Raw genomic sequence first — 17,716 nt, 5'->3', positions numbered from 1 at the left:
GCTTCTGGCTGCGGCGGGGACTTTAAATCTCGACCGCCGGCCTGCGGCCTACAACAATCTAAAGCCGCGGTCTCCGGTGAGGAAGAGCCGATCCTGGACTGACTGGACTCTGGTCCTGTACACGGGGGGGAAATGGAGGAGGACTGGCCAAATTTTTGTGCCTTCCACCACAGTGATGAATGCTGTGGTGGATGTTTGTGTTACAGTTTTATTGTGTGTTCTTTATTATTGTACTGCTGCTGACAACCCAAATTTCCACCAACCCTGGTTGTGTGGCAATAAATTATATCTATCTATCAACGTCCACATCAAAAATATAAAGTGAAATGCTCATCCCAAACAATAATCATAAGATTGCAAGCAATACTAATATACAATTGCATTATATATAGATATCCACATTTATTGAAAATTGATCAGGAAGTGCACGCACATTTGACAAATAGTCAAGCATAACGTTATTGAAATAGTGCAATTTCTCACCTTTACCCTTGAAGATTTTCTAGATCCTTCCCGGAAAGGCTGAAATACAGAAACAACATTCACTTACTTAATTGAAGTACGCACAGGACAAAGTACAATGCGTGGAAATCCTTTATCCTTTGTTTTGTAATTGTCAGGTGGTTCTTCCCTGTCCTCAAAATGGTATAAACAACTACAAATGCCTTCAATCTCTCCTATCATCTTTACCTCTCTTTAGTTTATGTATTACTTATCCTCAATTCAAACCCAAACCATATTAACGTTCCCAAATCACAATCACGTGATTCGGTGGTATTTGGACAGAATCCCAAATTTTAGCATAAATTACCTTACTACCATCTATGTTTAAGAAAGAACTGCAGATGCTGGAAAAATCGAAGGTAGACAAAAATGCTGGAGAAACTCAGCGGGTGAGCCTCACCAACTGAGTTTCTCCAGGATTTTTGTCATACTAACATCTATAGAAGCTTTGCCTATGGTTTGTGTTGTAACACATAAATCTGTATTACTGTCACTGGCAAACTGAAATCTAACCTTAAAGGTAAAAACATTTTCATATATACCTTGCTTGGGCCAATGACAAAAAGAAATTACAGCTAATGAAGAGTAGCCACCATTATAATTTATTAAACACAGCATGCTCCCTTGAAATAAAAAAACAGTAATAAATAGATAGTCCACGAGAATCAGGAATCAAGAGTGTTTTATTGTCATATGTCCCAGATAGGAGAATGAAATTCTTGCTTGCTGTAGCACAACAGAATATGTAAACATAGTGCATAACGGGAGAAAAAAAGTTCAGTGTGTATATATATACACACATGCACACATACTCAATAAATAAACAAATATAGTGCAATAATAATAGTCTGTTGTAGTTCAGAGCTTATTTGTTGTCGTGTTTAATAGCCTGATGTAATGTTGATTGGGAAATAAATCTTAACAAGGCACCATGGATAAATATCATTATTTTGAAATCATGGGATTTCTACATCCTGAGTGGGAAGATGAGGCCTTGGTTTCTTGCGCAAAAAAAAAACAAATTGCTGGTGGAACTCTGCAGGTCCCACTCAGTTCCTCCAGCAGTTTGTTTGTGCTCAATATTACAGCATCTTCAGTCTCGTGTCTCTCCTTGTGTTCTTGTGTCATTCGAAAGATATGCCTCCATGAGTGCATCACCATCCCCGAGATTAGAATCCAGGTCCATTTTGGATCAGAGATTAGAGTGTTATCAAGTGTGCAGTTGGAAAAGCAGGACTAGCGACAACAAATCTAAATTGCTGCCATGAATAGCAATAATTTTTCTTGCTTTCTCGCAGCAGGAATATGGCCTTTGCGTCATTAATCAACGAGAGATAAAAAAACATTCAGCTACATTTCTGCAGTTATGGTGAAACGGGCAACATGGTAGCTCAGTGTTTAGAGCTGCTGTCTTACAGCTCCAGGAACATGAGTTCAATCCTGACATTGAGCGATGTCTGTGTGGAGTTTGTGTACATATTCACCTTGTTTGCATGAATTCCTCCCCACAGCATCTCAATAATGTGCTAGTGATTGGGTTAATTGGTTGCTGTATTTTGGCAGATGGCCACAGAATCAGGGTTCTGGGGGCAGGGGTGTGGTGGGCAAATAGTGATGACAGAAAGAGACAAGGATTGGGGAAGTAGGATAGGCACAAACTGCTGGAGCGGGTCAGGCAGCATCTCTGGGAAAAAAAGGATGGGTTACGTTTCAGGTCAGGGGTCTTCCTCAAACTCGACCCATCCTTTTTCTCCAGAGATGCTGCCTGACCGGCTGAGTTACTCCAGCACTTTGTGTCTATCTTTGGTATAAACCAGCATCCACAGTTCCATGTTTCTACATTGTGAGGAATGAGATTGATGGGATGGTGCCAAGATAGACATAGGCTTAATGAATTAAATGGCCTCTCCAATGTTATGGGAAATACAAGAAAGAATATGGAAGTTACACTGCATTATAAATGGGACATTCTGATATGAATAATATTAATGTAGCAGTAACTCATATTGTGGTGGAACTACATTTATAAAATGAAGCATATAATTTAGTATAACTTGTAGCTGACTAATACTCTTTGTTACATAATTCTTCAAATTGTGTCTGCAGTGTTCAATTAGATAATATACAATCAATGGTGGCCAGGTTTGGCACCGACACCTGAAATATCAATGAACAATGTACAACATAGAAACATAGAAAATAGGTGCAGGAGTAGGCCATTCGGCCCTTCGAGCCAGCACCGCCATTCAATATGATCATGGCTGATCATCCAAAATCAGTACCCCATTCCAGCTTTCCCCCTGTATCCTTGATTCCCTTAGCCCTAAGAGCTAAATCTAACTCTCTCTTGTAAACATCCAGTTAATTGGCCTCCACTGCCTTCTATGGCAGAGAATTCCACCGATTCACAACTCTTCTAGGTGAAATTTTTTTTCCTCATCTCAGTCCTAAATGGCCTACCCCTTATTGTTAAACTGTGACCCCTGGTTCTGGACCCCCCTAACATCGGCAACATTTTTCCTGCATCTACCCTGTCCAATCCTCTAAGAATTTTATATGTTTCTATAAGATACCTTCTCATCCTTCTAAATTCCAGTGAATGTTAGCCCAATGACCCATTCTTTCATCATACATCAGTCCCACCATCCTGGGAATTAACCTGGTGAACCTACACTGCACTCCCTCAATAGCAATAATGTCCTTCCTCAAATTAGGATTACCATTTATCCATTGTTTTTACTGGCTATAAAATTAATTTGCTCTGGAGCATGAAAGCAGCATTGCACATCATGCCAGCTTCCTAAACTTCTAATTCATGATCTCCAATTGTGATCCTTGTACAATAGAAGTCACATTTTCTTTACATCCTCAACTCACCTACACCACATACTAATTATATAGCAACAAGCATGTACTAATACAAAGCTTCATTACCATTTTACATAGCAGCCACTTCAGGATTCCAGCACCTAAAGGCAACATGTTTAGACAGGTACATGGTGCATACATATTTATAGCAAATATGTACAAGACAACATTCAATGAAACCATTGTCCACAACATAAGACAAGTAATGAGGTTAAGGAAGTGAACTTAAGATGGCATGTGCGCCAAAGCAATCAAGAAAAAGGCCCGCTCTGTAATACCCTAGGTTACAGAGAGAAGGCATTCCTCATGTTCATGTATGCAACCAAGCCACAGCCCCAGGAGCAGCAGAACAATCTCAGAATAGAATAGAATGACTTTTGTCATTCAAACAAACAAAAGTTTGAATGGAATTTCGTTCCCGGCAGTCATAACAGCAAAAAAAAACCCCAAAAAACCCACACAATTAACAGAGTTTCACACAAACATCCAACACAGTGAATCTCCAAACACCTCCTCACTGTGATGGAAGGCAAAAGTCTTCTCTTCCCTGTTCTTCTCCCGCGGTCAGGCAGTCAAATTGATGCGTCAAGGTGATCGAGGCTCTTGATGTTAAAGCCCCCGGCGGGCGATGGTAAGTCCCGCGGCCGATTAAGCCGCGCGGGGCAATGAAAAGCCCTGCGACGGGCCGATTCAAACCCCGCGATTCGGCGCGGGTGAAGTTGCCGTTGCGGGAGCTCCCGAAAATCGGTCTCCTACCAGGGACCTGCGAGCTCCCGATGTTAACGTCCACAGGGCCTGCGACCGAAGCCTCTGAAGCTCCGAAGTCGGGTCGCAGCCACAGCTCCACCACAACCTCCGAAGTCAGCCAGCTCCGTGATGGTAAGTCCACAGGATCTGCGACCGGAGTCATCAGATCGATTCCAGTTGGAGGCCGCCAGCTCCACGATATTAGGCCCCAGCGAAACGGAGACACGACAATTGAAAGGTCGCATCCCCGTTCAAGGAAGAGATTTAAAAAGTTTCCCCCACCTCCCACATATACACAACTAAAAATAAACCAAAAACATACCCATAACAAGACAAAGAAAAAGACAAAAAGAAAAGACAAACGGACTGCAGGCGAGCCGCAGCTGCTTAGGCAGCGCCGCCACTTCCTCTGTATGCAACTACTTTATGCTTTTAAACATCACACTTCGTCCTCAAAATGACCCCTCCGCCTAAAGTGCGTTAGTCATATTCACTGATAAAAAATATAATAATTGTAGCTGTGCTCCTTCTTGCCAATCATCAGGTTTGATTTTGTAAATGAGGAGAGACAATTGAAGACCACTGAAGAATGCCTCTGACAGTGGTACTATTGCAGAGGAATCACTGGAGAATTAGAGAAACTTTCAAAAGGTCAGTGGAGATGCACAACAAAATGTTTCTTGGAATGTCCAGCATGTCAGACTGAATGCATCAGATAACTAGGTACATTGAGGGATCCACATCAAACATCACAAAGTGAATTATGCAGAGCCAGTTATCCAGATTCTTAGTCTGGAGGTGATGCACACTTCTATAGGGGGGTTGCACGTAAGGTCACCGGTTCATAGGGCTTGCCGCACGGAGCTGCTCAATCCATCTGGAGGACATCGCAGCTTCCGGTATATGTTGTTAATACACGAAACGCGCACTTTCCTACCTGTTAAAAACCGCCAAAATTGTGAATGTTTGCACTGTAAAAAATTGTGGAAGTCGGGGTAAGCATGTACCCAACTTCAGAATTCCTAAAGTGAAGCGAAATGAAGGTAAAGAGAAGCGAGAGCTGAAGGGACAACAGCTAAAGTGCTTGGTGAACATTGGCCGTGCAGATATCGAAATTGAAAATATTGGGAATTATCGCGCTTGCTCACTGTATTTCATCAACAGTAAGGCATTATTTGTGTTTTTTCTTGATTCCTTTGGTCTCTAAAAAGTCTTAGATGTGATAAATCTGGCTGTAAAATTTTTAAATCGCCCATGGTTCTTGTGGATTTTTACATGCAAAAGGAAAACGCTTCTGAAGCTAAATTTATAATTAAAAAAATATCCAGACTTACGAGTGGTGTTTGGAAAAGTAAGTCTTCTATCATTATGCTATTGAGATGTATATTTTGGCAAATAATAAAATGTCCTGACAGCTTAAACACCCACTCCCTTTCAATAGGATATTGTCAATTTGCTGAGATTGATTATGTCCAATTATAAGCCAACAATTATGCCATTCCTTGGCTTGCATCTGAGTAAAATGTAATTCAAAACCCATGTATGGTTTGCGATTTAAAAAAAAAAAAGATAAACGTTGCTTCAGAGGCGCTTTCTTTTTGTATGTAAAAACCCACTTGAGTACCATGGGCGATTTTAAAATTTTACAGCCAGATTTATCACTTCTGAAACTTTTTAGATGCCAAAGGAATCAAGAAAAAACACAAATAATGCCTTACTGTTGATGAAATGCTGTGAGCAAACGCAATGTTCGCCAAGCACTTTGGCTGTTGTTGTCCCTTCAGCTCTCGCTTCTATCTACTGTCATTTCTCATCACTTTTGGAATTCTGAAGGAGGATAAAAGTCTCTCACGCTTATCCCGATTTCCATAATTATTTACAGCACAAAAATTGACCATTTCGGCTGGTTTTAACGGGCCCGCAATGCTGGAAACAATGGTCAGTGCTTACCTGCAGTTCATCGCGTGTACTCCTATTGGCGTAGCGTAGCAACAGTACGGGTCATGGGTCGTGACCCGACTGCCGTGCAATCTCCCTATGCTAGCCACTGGATGCTCTGATGAAGCAGATTTCTGTTTCAATGAAACCATTGTGCAACTCTGGAGTCTCAGGCCAAGTTCTGTTAAATGTGATCCGTAGCAAGTAGAAATCTTTAATCTGAGCAGGTTGTTGTTCTGTGTCCTGAACTGAATTTATTAGATCAGCAGATTGATTTCTGGATCATTGAATAACAGACAACTGAATAAACTGAAATTGGACTTCACCTGAATCATTGAGCAACAGACAACTGTTTAATTTTCCTATCCCAGATTCTGTGGTTATTGGAACAGTGGTAAAAACAGTGCATTGTCTGACTGGTCTTAAGTGAAAACCATAAGATAGCAAAGGTTTAAAGACCTTCTCCCTCAGGCTGCCACGGTTTCTCCGACCACATGCTCTCAGGCAACACACTTGCCATGCTCAACAGAGAGCTTTCACAATCTGCAGATGCTCCTTTAAATTAATGTGCATACAAAAAAGGTGATCTGCTTCCCTTTGTCAGAAAGGGAAGTTGAGGAAAATCGCAATGCAATGGGAGAACCATGAAGTCTACACAGAAACAAGTGTGACAGTTTGCTGAATAGATTATAAAACATGGACCAATTTCAGTTAATTGTTATGTTGAAGATTGTTCAATTTTGTCCTCAATTCTTCTCAAAGACTTTTTGCTTTCAATGGTAAACACTTTTCATGTAATGTTTTAAGTTGAAAGAAACATTTTCTTTAACCTTTACTATCAATGTGAAAGGCACATATTTGGCAGAGCACTGAAATGAGATATTCAAAGTTTGTAAATTAAAACATTGTGCAGTAATCAAAAGCACAGTATAAAGTCAGTGCAACATGAAAAAAATATGACAAATTAAAACACAGATGCTAGCTATAGCATTTACTTTAATTAATCCAATAAAAGGAAAGGCAATTGACTTAACTTAGAGGGTAGCACGATGACCAATGTTTGCAATTATCACGGTGGAGGGGGACTCCATTGTCTCCCATTGCATTATAGTTCACACGTTACCCACCCTCACAGTGAATGCAAACTTTTATACAATCCTGACACTTGGCCTCTGTGGCTGATGATTGTGGAGATCATACAATCATCTACGATTGTGAACACACATCTTTTCCTTCAGTTTTAACAATCATAATTTATGCATGCATAGTTCTTTGAAATGCTTCATTCACTGGATGTGGACGTCACCGTAAATGCCAGAATTTACTGACCATTCCTAAGTGCACCTGAACTGAGGAGGCAATTAAGCATCTAACATCTTGGCGACTCTAGCTTGGTTCATATACAAGGCAGGCTGGGCAAAAATGGCAGGTTCCCTTCCACGAAAGACATGATTGAACCAGATGGAGTTTTACAACAATCTAGTGGTTTGGTGATACCCTGACTGAGATTAGTTCTTTAAATATTTGAATTTAAATTTCCAGCTCCAGATCAATGATCCAGAAATCAATCTGCTGATCTAATAAATTAGCATCTACTTTATCATGCCTCCTAAAGAAGCAAGAGTGAATTGAAAATGCACCTTTGGGGGCCATTCATAGAAAGAAAAATCAGTGCCATGGTATCTCATCCAGTTTGCACAGCCTCTTACCATTCTTATTACACGGATATAGAAATCCAATCATCAGAATCAAATGTCCATGAGCCGCCACAATGTTATTCCGTCATTATGGCCTCCCCTTAGAGAAAGATCAAACACAGATGTGATGGCAGTGCATTCACAACAGTGAACACACTGACAAATCGCCTTGATTAGCAAGGGTTACTTTCTCATCTTTTTCCTTGACTGCCTAAAAGCATAATTACCTTCGTGATTTTTTTCCTCAGATGCAAGCAATGAATTTAAAATGAAGTGAAAATGACATTTCCTTAGATCTTAGATTAGTTATAAATAAGGATAAGTCTGGACCTTGGGGGAAGTACTAAATTGGGAGAGGGCAAATTACAATATTATTATTAGGTAGGTGCTCGGAGAATACACTGGAAACAACTGTGATTGAGTACATCTACATCTGACATGAGGGAATCGTTTAAGGGAACCATGGATGACATGAAAGATTATAAATTTGTCCTTAAAGAAAAAGGAGACAAAGGCAAGTATTAGGAAAATGAAATCAGACTCAGCCTTTGAGGAATATAAATAATAGCAGGAAACAATTCAAGCAGGGAATTTGGAGGGGCAAAATGAAGCCATAAAATGAAGTGTTTAAGAAGGAACTGCAGATGCTGGAAAATCGAAGGTAGACAAAAATCCTGGGGAAACTCAGCAGGTGAGGCAGCATCTATGGAGCGAAGGAAATAGGCAACGTTTCGGGTCGAGACCCTTCTTCAGATTGATGCGAGGGTGGCGGGGGGGGTGGTGTGGGTGGGAAGAAGTCTCCCAGTCTTTCCAGATGCGGCAGAGGTTCACCTGCACCTCCTCCAAACTCATCTATTGCATCCGCTGCTCCAGGTGTCAGCTGCTCTACATCGGTGAGACCAAGCGTAGGCTTGTCGATCGTTTCGCCCAACACCTCCGCTCGTTTCGCAATAACCAACCTGATCTCCCGGTGGCTCAGCACTTCAACTCCCCCTCCCATTCCGAATCCGACCTTCCTGTCCTGGGCCTCCTCCATGGCCAGAGTGAAGCCCACCGTAAATTGGAGGACCAGCACCTCATATTTCGCTTGGGCAGTTTACACCCCAGCGGTATGCACATTGACCTATAATTTCAGGTAGTCCCTACTTTCTCCTCTCCTTCTCAGGTCTCCCTCAGCCCACTGTCTCCTCCTCTTCCTTTCTTCTTCCCTCCCCCCCCCCCCCCCATCAGTCTGAAGAAGGGTCTCGACCCAAAACGTTGCCTATTTCCTTCGCTCCATAGATGCTGCCTCACCCGCTGAGTTTCTCCAGTATTTCTGTCTATCATAAAATGGTAGGATTAAAGAGAATCCCAAGGCTTTTCATACGTACTTTAAAAAAACAAGAGGGAGCAGGTAGGACCACTCAGGCATAAAGAAGGACATTTATATTTGGACTCAGAGGATGCAGACGAGCCACTAAACCTGTACTTTGCATCAGTCTTCACCAAGAAGAAAGCCATGGAGGATAGCGAAATCAGTGAGGAATATACTCATATGCTTTGGCATTTTTCGATCATGAAGATGGTGGTGCTGGGTCTCTTGAAGAGCATTAAGATGGATGAGTCCCCAGGACAAGATGGGATCCATCCCAGGTTAATGAGAAAGGCAAGAGAGGATATTGTGAAGGGCTAACAAAGCTCTCTATATCCTCTCTAGCCACAGAAAACCTTCTGGAGGATTGGAGAGTAGCCAATATTGTTCCATTATTTAAGAACTGAAATAGAGATAATCCAGGAAATTATAGGATGGTGACTATCGCATCAGTAATAAGAAAGCTATTGGAGAGGGTTCTGCGGGGATAGGATTTACTCACGTCTGGAAGACAATGGGCTAATTAGGGACAGTTAGCATGGCTTTGTACGGGGCAGGTCATGCTATACAAACTTAATTGCATCTGTTTGAATAGATGACAAAAGTGATTAGTGAGGTTTGGGCAATATTTGTTGTCCTCTTTGACTTCAGTAAGGCATTTGACAAGTTTCCTCGTGGTAGGCTGATCCAGAAGATTAGATCCATCGGAACCACATTGATTTAGTACTTTGAATTCAGAATCGGCTTACCCATAGAAGACAGAGGGTAGAGATGGAAGTGTGTTATTCTGGTTGAAGGTCTGTGACCAATGGTATTCCAAAGTTATCAATGCTGGGACCTCTTGTTTGTAATATATATAAATGACTAAAATGAAAATGTACATGGGTTGGTTAGTAATTTTACCAGACAACATAATCATTTGAGGGGTTGCAGACAGTGAAGATGGCTGTAAAAGCATACCATAGTACATAGATCAGTTACAGATATGGGTGGAGTAATGGCAGATGTCGAGTTTAATCTGGGCAAATATGAGGTGTTGCACTTTAAGTAAGGGGAATGTAAGGGGAAAGTCTAATGGCGAGATCTTTAAAAGCACTGATATACACAGGAATCTTGAGGTTCAATACCATAGCTTATTAAAAGTAGCAGCACACGTGTATAGAGTGGTAGAGGCAGCGTGTGGTATGTCTATCTTCATCGGGTCACTGAGTATAAAAGTTAGGGAATAAACATTTGGTTAGACAGCATCTGGACTATAATGCACCTTTCTGGTCACCTCATTCCAGAAAGGATATGGAAATGTGGAGATGGTGCAAAAGATGTTTACTTGGATGCTGCCTGGATTAGAGGATATTAGCTACAAGGAAGTATTGAGCAAACTTGGATTGTTTTCTCTGGAGCATCAGACTTTGGGGGAGTGGGGGGAAGATCTAATAGAAGTTTATAAAATTATAATACATAGAGAGGGTAGACTGTCAGAATCTATTTCCCAGGGTGGAAATATCAAATACACAAGTGCATAGTGTTAAGATGAGAGAAAAATATTTAAAGGAGATGTGCAGTGCAAGTTTTTATGAAACACACAAAGTGGTAGGTACCTGGAGCACGCAGCCACAGGCGGCAGTGGAAACAGATACGATGGTGGCGTTTAAGATGCTTTTAGATAAGTGCATGGATATACAGAGAATGGAGGGATATGGATCACGTGCAGACAGAAGGGAATCGTTTGGCATCCTGATCAACACATGTATCGTGGGCTGTAAGGCCTATTCCTGAGCTATATTGCTCGACAATCACCAGGTACAATGCAGTGCAGGCTCAACTAAATGCAGTGTGACCTTTCATCACAGTGGAGGCCCCACCTCCAGTTTAAATTCCATTTGGAATATTTTGGAGGACCAAGAAACCAAGAACCAAGAGGCAAACATAGCATTGATATGAAAACCTGATTCATTTACGAGTGAGCAATGACAAATGTAATTTGGAAATAAGACGACTGAATGTTGCATGACAAAATTTGTTTTAAAACAACATTGCATTATTAATGATGTCAACAGTTCTGTAACGGTTACCAGACACCTATCACTAGCCCTAGCTTGAATCAACTTAGGAAGTGCCCAGGTCCTGGAGCAATGTAAATCCATTTGGAAACATAATTTCACAAATGTATAACATTGTTCAATGTTTTAAATAATTTTGAGCCCAGCACATTTACAGTATGCCACTAAATCGACACATCTCCAGAAATGATCCCAAATTTTCCTGGAAATTTCCAAGTTACGACAAAGCAAACAAGTTAAATAAAATTATTTAATTTATTTTGCTTCTTTTTATAAAGTTATATGCAATTTTGTCTTGAATTTTACTTTACAGGTAACCTCCCCTCTTTTTATGTCCTTCCCTCAAGAGTACCACAAAAATGAAGAGTGCTATTTCTAATTTTATTAAATAGTAAATTTATTCAAAATGTGAATAAAATTTGCAAATAAAAGCCAGCTTTTACACAAATTTTGCTTCAATTTGAAGCCTTAAAAAATATTATGGAGCTAAACTCCAACTATACAAAACAGAACTAATCTGAATAGAGGCTTTTATTATCTGGAATGATATAATCTGTTCAAATTTTAAACACAAAAGCGAAATTGTGAAATACAACACATGAGACCATAGGAAACATATTGCATTTCTCTGTCATGCGCAAGTGTCGCTTCTAAGGGCGATTTTATATATACCAAGCAAACTATGACCACATTGTGTTGCAGTGTTACTGTAGCAACTTGGGTAGTCTTATGTACAGTATAAAATTATCTACAATTTTGTGACAAAATTTAAATCAGGCAACATAAATTCATATCCCTCTCTCAATTTATCCTTAATTTTCCCACAATGGTTGCTTTACCACATAAGTGAGCCTATACTGAATACCAGGAAACAAACTCAAATAAAGGAGATTAAAAACATGTGTAAAATAAGAAAGTAATCTGCGGAGTCTGATGATACATGCATTCAGATTTACAGGGTTCAAAGGACAGAATAATGAGAAAATAATAGGCATAGGGCCTGTTTAAAATGAACAAAAACATAATAAAGTAAATATATACTCATAACTTTGCTGTGTGATGTTATTAACAGCTGTCAAATGCTGTTGGATCTCTGATTTTACAAATTTATGGGGTGTTTCATCTCTCCCGATCCCCCTCTTTGCATCATCTAAACAGCACTTAGGGCCTGTCCCACTGCGGGGACCTAGTTTGCGAGTGTAGAAGCGTTTAGGAGAGTATGAAAAAGTGTCATGGTCATGTTGATTCGCCGAAGTAGAACACCTCCTTCGACCTTCCTCGATTATGTAGAGAACCTCCTACGAATATGTTGAAGACCTCATTCGACTCTGTAGAAGACCTCCTTCGACTATGTTCAAAACTTGCTTTGACTATCTATGATTTACTCAACGATGGTCTCTGGCAAATTGGACCCTGAATAGTAGAGAGTGAGGACGACCCCCTTCGACCTCAGTCGACTACACCGAAAACCAACTACGAATAGCGACGAGTGGCTACAGCTCAAATGATCACCTGAGAAAATGATGTCATGTTTACAATTTTTTTTCCACTATAAAATGGCTGCCAGGTTGTTTTTTTAAAAAATCATTCTGAGCCATGCGTGCAAGGAAGGAACTGGTGAGGAGGATGATGGCAGTAAAAATACAATTCCTGCTGTTTGCAGCAGACCTTTTGCTTGTGCAGTCTAAAGGCAGAAGGGCAAGAACAAGGGTGAAGAGGAAGCCCAAGAAGAGGTCTCAGTGGGTGAAGCCCCTCTTGCAAAGGAGATTTAGGTTGTGACAGTATGAGAACCTGATAAATGCGCTGCACGAAGTGGATTTGTCTGCTTTTAAAAACGAGCCTTTGAATACCTTCGATAGCATTACGACCTACTACGACCTACCTCGACTAAACCTATGAGTAAAAAAAAATACCGATTCTTTCCTTAGCGACCTTTTTTTTTAAGCTCTCGGGCATTTTTCAACTTGCTAAAAAAATGACGTGACCTAACTGAGGCCTCGAGTACGCGGGGACTACTCTCGAACATGAAGGAGAGTTACAAAGACATCCTAGGACCTTGTGTCGACCATGTTGCGAGTATGAGTCGAGGGCAAACTCTTCTAAACTCGCGAATTAGGTCCCCGCAGTGGGACAGGCCCTACCCCCCCCCCCCCCCTTTTTTTTTTTAACTGGCAGGTTCATGCAGCCGACAACAGCATCCCGTAGATTAACCTTTAATTACTTTTAGGAAGCATATTTTCTGATAAAAGAAATGATCAATACACCAGGAATAAGTCTGCTTCAAAATAGTGCCACCTGAATTAATGAAGCAACAAAGTGCCTTTGATTGACATCTTAACAAAAGCATGAAACCTGTAGTAAAGCAGCACGTCCATTGTACTGCAATGGAATGAGAGCCTAGATTCAATTCAGATACTGGTAAGGGACTCGCAACCACTGATTGTGGTCTCTCATGAAAGATAAGAAATGCCATCAACTTTGTATGAAGAAAGTTGTCAATGTGTCAACCAAACTATTCAGACGAACAACAAAAGGAAGCTAGACACAAAAAGCTGGAGTAACTCAGCGGGACAAAATGTTGTTTTGTCCCACTGAGTTACGCCAGCTTTTTGTGTCTATCTTAGGTTTAAACCAACATCTGCAGTTCCTTACGAAACAAAAGGAAGCTAGCAGTTTAAACAATGCATCCAATTGCATTATAGAGAACATGATTGCATCCAGCACAAACCGAACCAGTCAATATACTTGTGCAATCTTGAGTCTGAAGAAGGGTTTCGGCCCGAAACGTTGCCTATCTCCTTCACCCCATAGATGCTGCTGCACCCGCTGAGTTTCTCCAGCATTTTTGTGTACCTTCGATTTTCCAGCATCTGCAGTTCCTTCTTAAATACTTGGGCAATCATCCTGATGAATGTCATAGCCAAATTCCTGAATCTAGGTTAAGTCGTGCTCTCAAAGGTGACAATTCAGAATTGCAAATGCTGATCAATGAGAAAGATTATAGTCAAAGCTTCCCTGTACACTGTCATTGACTTTTGCTTGCACCTTTGGTTGGTTGGCAGATTAATCAGAAAGTAATTCCTCTGTATTTACACTATTGATATACAAGCCAAGCCTATTCTATCTGTTTTAATATTTTGTATAAATTAAATGGTTTGATTTTACATCCAATAAACTTTAGAACATATTTCTTTGTTTAACTTGAAAGTGCCTGGGTGTGGGGAACGGGGGACAGGGATTTCGAAGTATTTGTCGGCAACTTGTTAATAGCTTTAAAAGTTTACAAAACCAAAGACTTTCACAAACTATTAAAATAATCTTGAAATGTTTTTGTCAATGCAACATAGTCCAAAGACCTGAGAATTATGGTACAAAATTAACCTTCAGTTAAACTAACTCTTAGTGGATATTTTTTTCCCGTCAGTTAGTGCAGCTCTCTCTAGTTGTCGAACACTATTAAAAAAAAACAGAATATGACTGGACAAATTCTACTTGCCTTTCTTGATTTTGCAGCAAACTGTTCTTTGTCTCCACTTTTCTTTCGCTTTTTCTCATTTACCTTTGTTACCCTTGTGGCTGTTAATGTGATAGTTGTAGGGATTTGCTGAAAGGCAGTGTATAGCTCCACAGGTACCTCATCTCCACTTTCTGTTGCACTGGTATCGCCGTCTATTTAAAAGAAGAAAACAAAATCTGAAACAAACCTGCACTCCTATATACATAAGCATTTGTACAAAGAGCCAAAATAAAAAATATTACATATTTTAAAATATAACCTCAATTATCCATTCTTCTATCGTTTATTATGAGAATATTCTGAAATTTATGAGAATATTTTGAGGACTCAAGATTACAGATGGTGCGATCTCTGTTGCAGAAACTAATTAATCAATGTTATGTTAACTCCCAGACCATTCACGAAAGGACACCCTTAAACAATATTTGCATGAATTCTAATGTCAGTAGTTTCATTAGTGAAATTCACTGAGCAGGTAGTTGTATTCAGGTGCAGAGGATGCTATTGGTGTATCAAACAATTACAAGTCTGGTCTGCAAAATAAATTGAGAGGTAGAGATTCATCGGATTAGGTTGAGTATTGCAGTGCCAAATGTGTAATGAGTGAATTAAGCATAAGAGTATTTGGCACTTTCCGTATTCTACCTACTTGCATTAATGGAGAATGGTGAGGTTTAGCGAGAGAGCTGCCACCAATATGCTGGATAATCAAGGTTATATCCATTTTAAATCTGCACATCTCCAACAAAATGGCACATGGAAGCAAGTAAAAATATTATGAACCCGACACAGTGACATGTGATGCAAGCATATACAAATCAATACATAAAAGATAACTGCTCTACTATTCAAAATGCAGTATTTTATGACATTTTTTTGTATGATTGGATTAAAATAAAATCCAACAAAGGGATATGATATTTTATAGATTGCCAAAATAATTCTTTGGTTCTTTACCTCAGGGATAAACCAGTGGAACTAATATTATTAAATGCAGCATTTTAATAATTAAGGTTAGAATCTGAATGTATCATGAAACTGTGTCAGGTTGTCACTTCAAAGAAATTTGCTTTGCATTTCATAATCTGTTTCACATTTTATTCATTAAGAACAAAAAAGAATGGAAAATAATAAGCGATGCTCAACAAATACATTGATACCATATTAAGAGGTGTAGAAAGAACAAGAGGATAAGGTGGAAAATTAGCAGATATATTTATTGCTTTAAAAAGACGGGTTAATAGGAATTAAAGGTGATAAATCACCAGGTCCAGATGGTCGACATTCCAGAATATGGAGGGAAATTAAGTGATGAAATAGCAGATGTACTAACCATAATTTTCCAAAATTCGTTGGAAACAGGAATTGTACCAAAGGACTGGAGGGTTGCGAATGTTAACTCCTGTTCAAAAAAGGGGAAAGGGATAAGCCAGATACCGATGGACCAGTTATCCTCACATCAGTATACTGTTAGCGATCATATTGAGGGAACACTTCAAAAGGGACAGTTTGTAAAGGGTATATAGTAACTGATTAATTTGTATCTTTGTGGACAAAGGGAATGTAATAAATGTGATATTTTTTAAAGTAAAAAGATAAAAACCTTTGATTTTTTTGTGAAGGTTCATGTTATTAACTATAGATTTAGATAGCACAGGTAACAAACAGGAACAGATAGGTGTTAGGATATTTCTCAAAATAGCAAGATTCAGCAAGGTACATGTGCCAGTGATAATACAGTGGAACCTGTCCTTACTCATACAAATGATATGGTGGGAGGCACAGAGAAATGAACAAACTTAACATAAAACACCAAACGATGGGCATAATGAACTGAAATTAACCGGAATATATCAACAGATTGTACAGACTGTAAACATCTGTAATGAAGTTGAAAGACAGATCTAGAATAGTAGAATTAAAGATATGTTACATAGATACGTACTTTTATTAGTGTTTTACAGATAAGAAAAAAATGTGCAACTAATTGATTCTGAGCTTCATTAAATTGGGGTTTTTAAATTAATTCAAAGAGCAAATGATTAACCTGTCCAGAATATGGTTAAGTGTAACTGAAGAACTATGCAGATTGGCAACAGAGAATGGAGTTTGTACAAGGTACAATGCATCCCAACAAATTCACCTAAGGGATGAAAGGTTATGACAGGATTGAATTTACAGAACTGTTAATAACTGCAATGGAGTTACAAAACAATGGACGATTCCAATCGTTTACCACTCTTTAAAAATAGCACTGAATATTATAAACATACGTAATGAATCAGTACTTTTCCACGTTGAACAACTTGAAAGGAGCACTAAACATAGCAAGCATGCAGATTGTAATTTAGCTGAGAGACTTCAATCTCTATCACCAAGGATGACATGGTAGCACAACTACTGACCAAAATGGTCAGACCGGGCATACAATTGATGGTGAATGAGCCAAGGTGAAGTAAACAATTTTGGGCCCAATCTCACCAGAGAACACTGTTTTGCTTGTTACAGATACGCCTATGCATCATCTCTGCACAGCCCTACTGGAGGCATTATCATCTTCATAATGAGAATGGCATTATTCTTATGACAGTACTTTTATGCAAAGTGGGATACGTTCAAAATAGGACTGGTGGCTTAAATCTAAACATCTACAACAAACTGGATGGTCATTGGTAACAGCAGAATTACATTCCACAATTTATAGCCATGGCCTAGCATATCCATCAATCTATCACAAGCAACTAAATTAGAGGACCAATCCTAGATCAGAGCAATGTACTAAATGCAATATTCTTAATGATGCTATGACACAGCATGCATACCACATTGTGGAAGCAGCATGCTGCAAATAGAGTTAAGTATTTCAAAACTAATCCATCACACCAAAAGATCCACTATTCTATACATTCAGCCATGGATGAGTGAGATCAATTAATTAACAGAGGGAAACACCATCTGGAGGGAGCTGTTGGGAATGTGGGTCAAATAAAAATGGGATTAATGTTGGATAGGTGTAAATGGGCGGCTGGTGGAC

The 17,716-nt window shown here is 39.6% G+C and overlaps 1 protein-coding gene across 5 annotated transcripts in view; it reads right to left on the bottom strand.

Annotated features, from left to right (window-relative positions):
* kmt2e (lysine methyltransferase 2E (inactive)) overlaps positions 1-17,716 on the bottom strand; it is a 99,320-nt gene that overhangs the window by 34,096 nt on the left and 47,508 nt on the right. For 4 of the 5 annotated variants that reach the window (XM_033039893.1, XM_033039894.1, XM_033039897.1 and 1 more), the window contains exons 7-9: positions 16,016-16,084; positions 14,662-14,834; positions 484-522 (exon numbers count right to left, since the gene is read on the bottom strand). In XM_033039893.1, coding sequence (XP_032895784.1) covers positions 484-522; positions 14,662-14,834; positions 16,016-16,084 — 281 coding nt within the window. The remainder of the gene's footprint in view (positions 1-483; positions 523-14,661; positions 14,835-16,015; positions 16,085-17,716) is intronic. The other variant, XM_033039895.1, reaches the window with a different exon arrangement.

The sequence above is a fragment of the Amblyraja radiata genome, chromosome 21, assembly GCF_010909765.2.
Source record: "Amblyraja radiata isolate CabotCenter1 chromosome 21, sAmbRad1.1.pri, whole genome shotgun sequence".
NCBI lineage: Eukaryota > Metazoa > Chordata > Chondrichthyes > Rajiformes > Rajidae > Amblyraja > Amblyraja radiata.
This window is presented reverse-complemented; position numbering and strand designations above follow the sequence as displayed.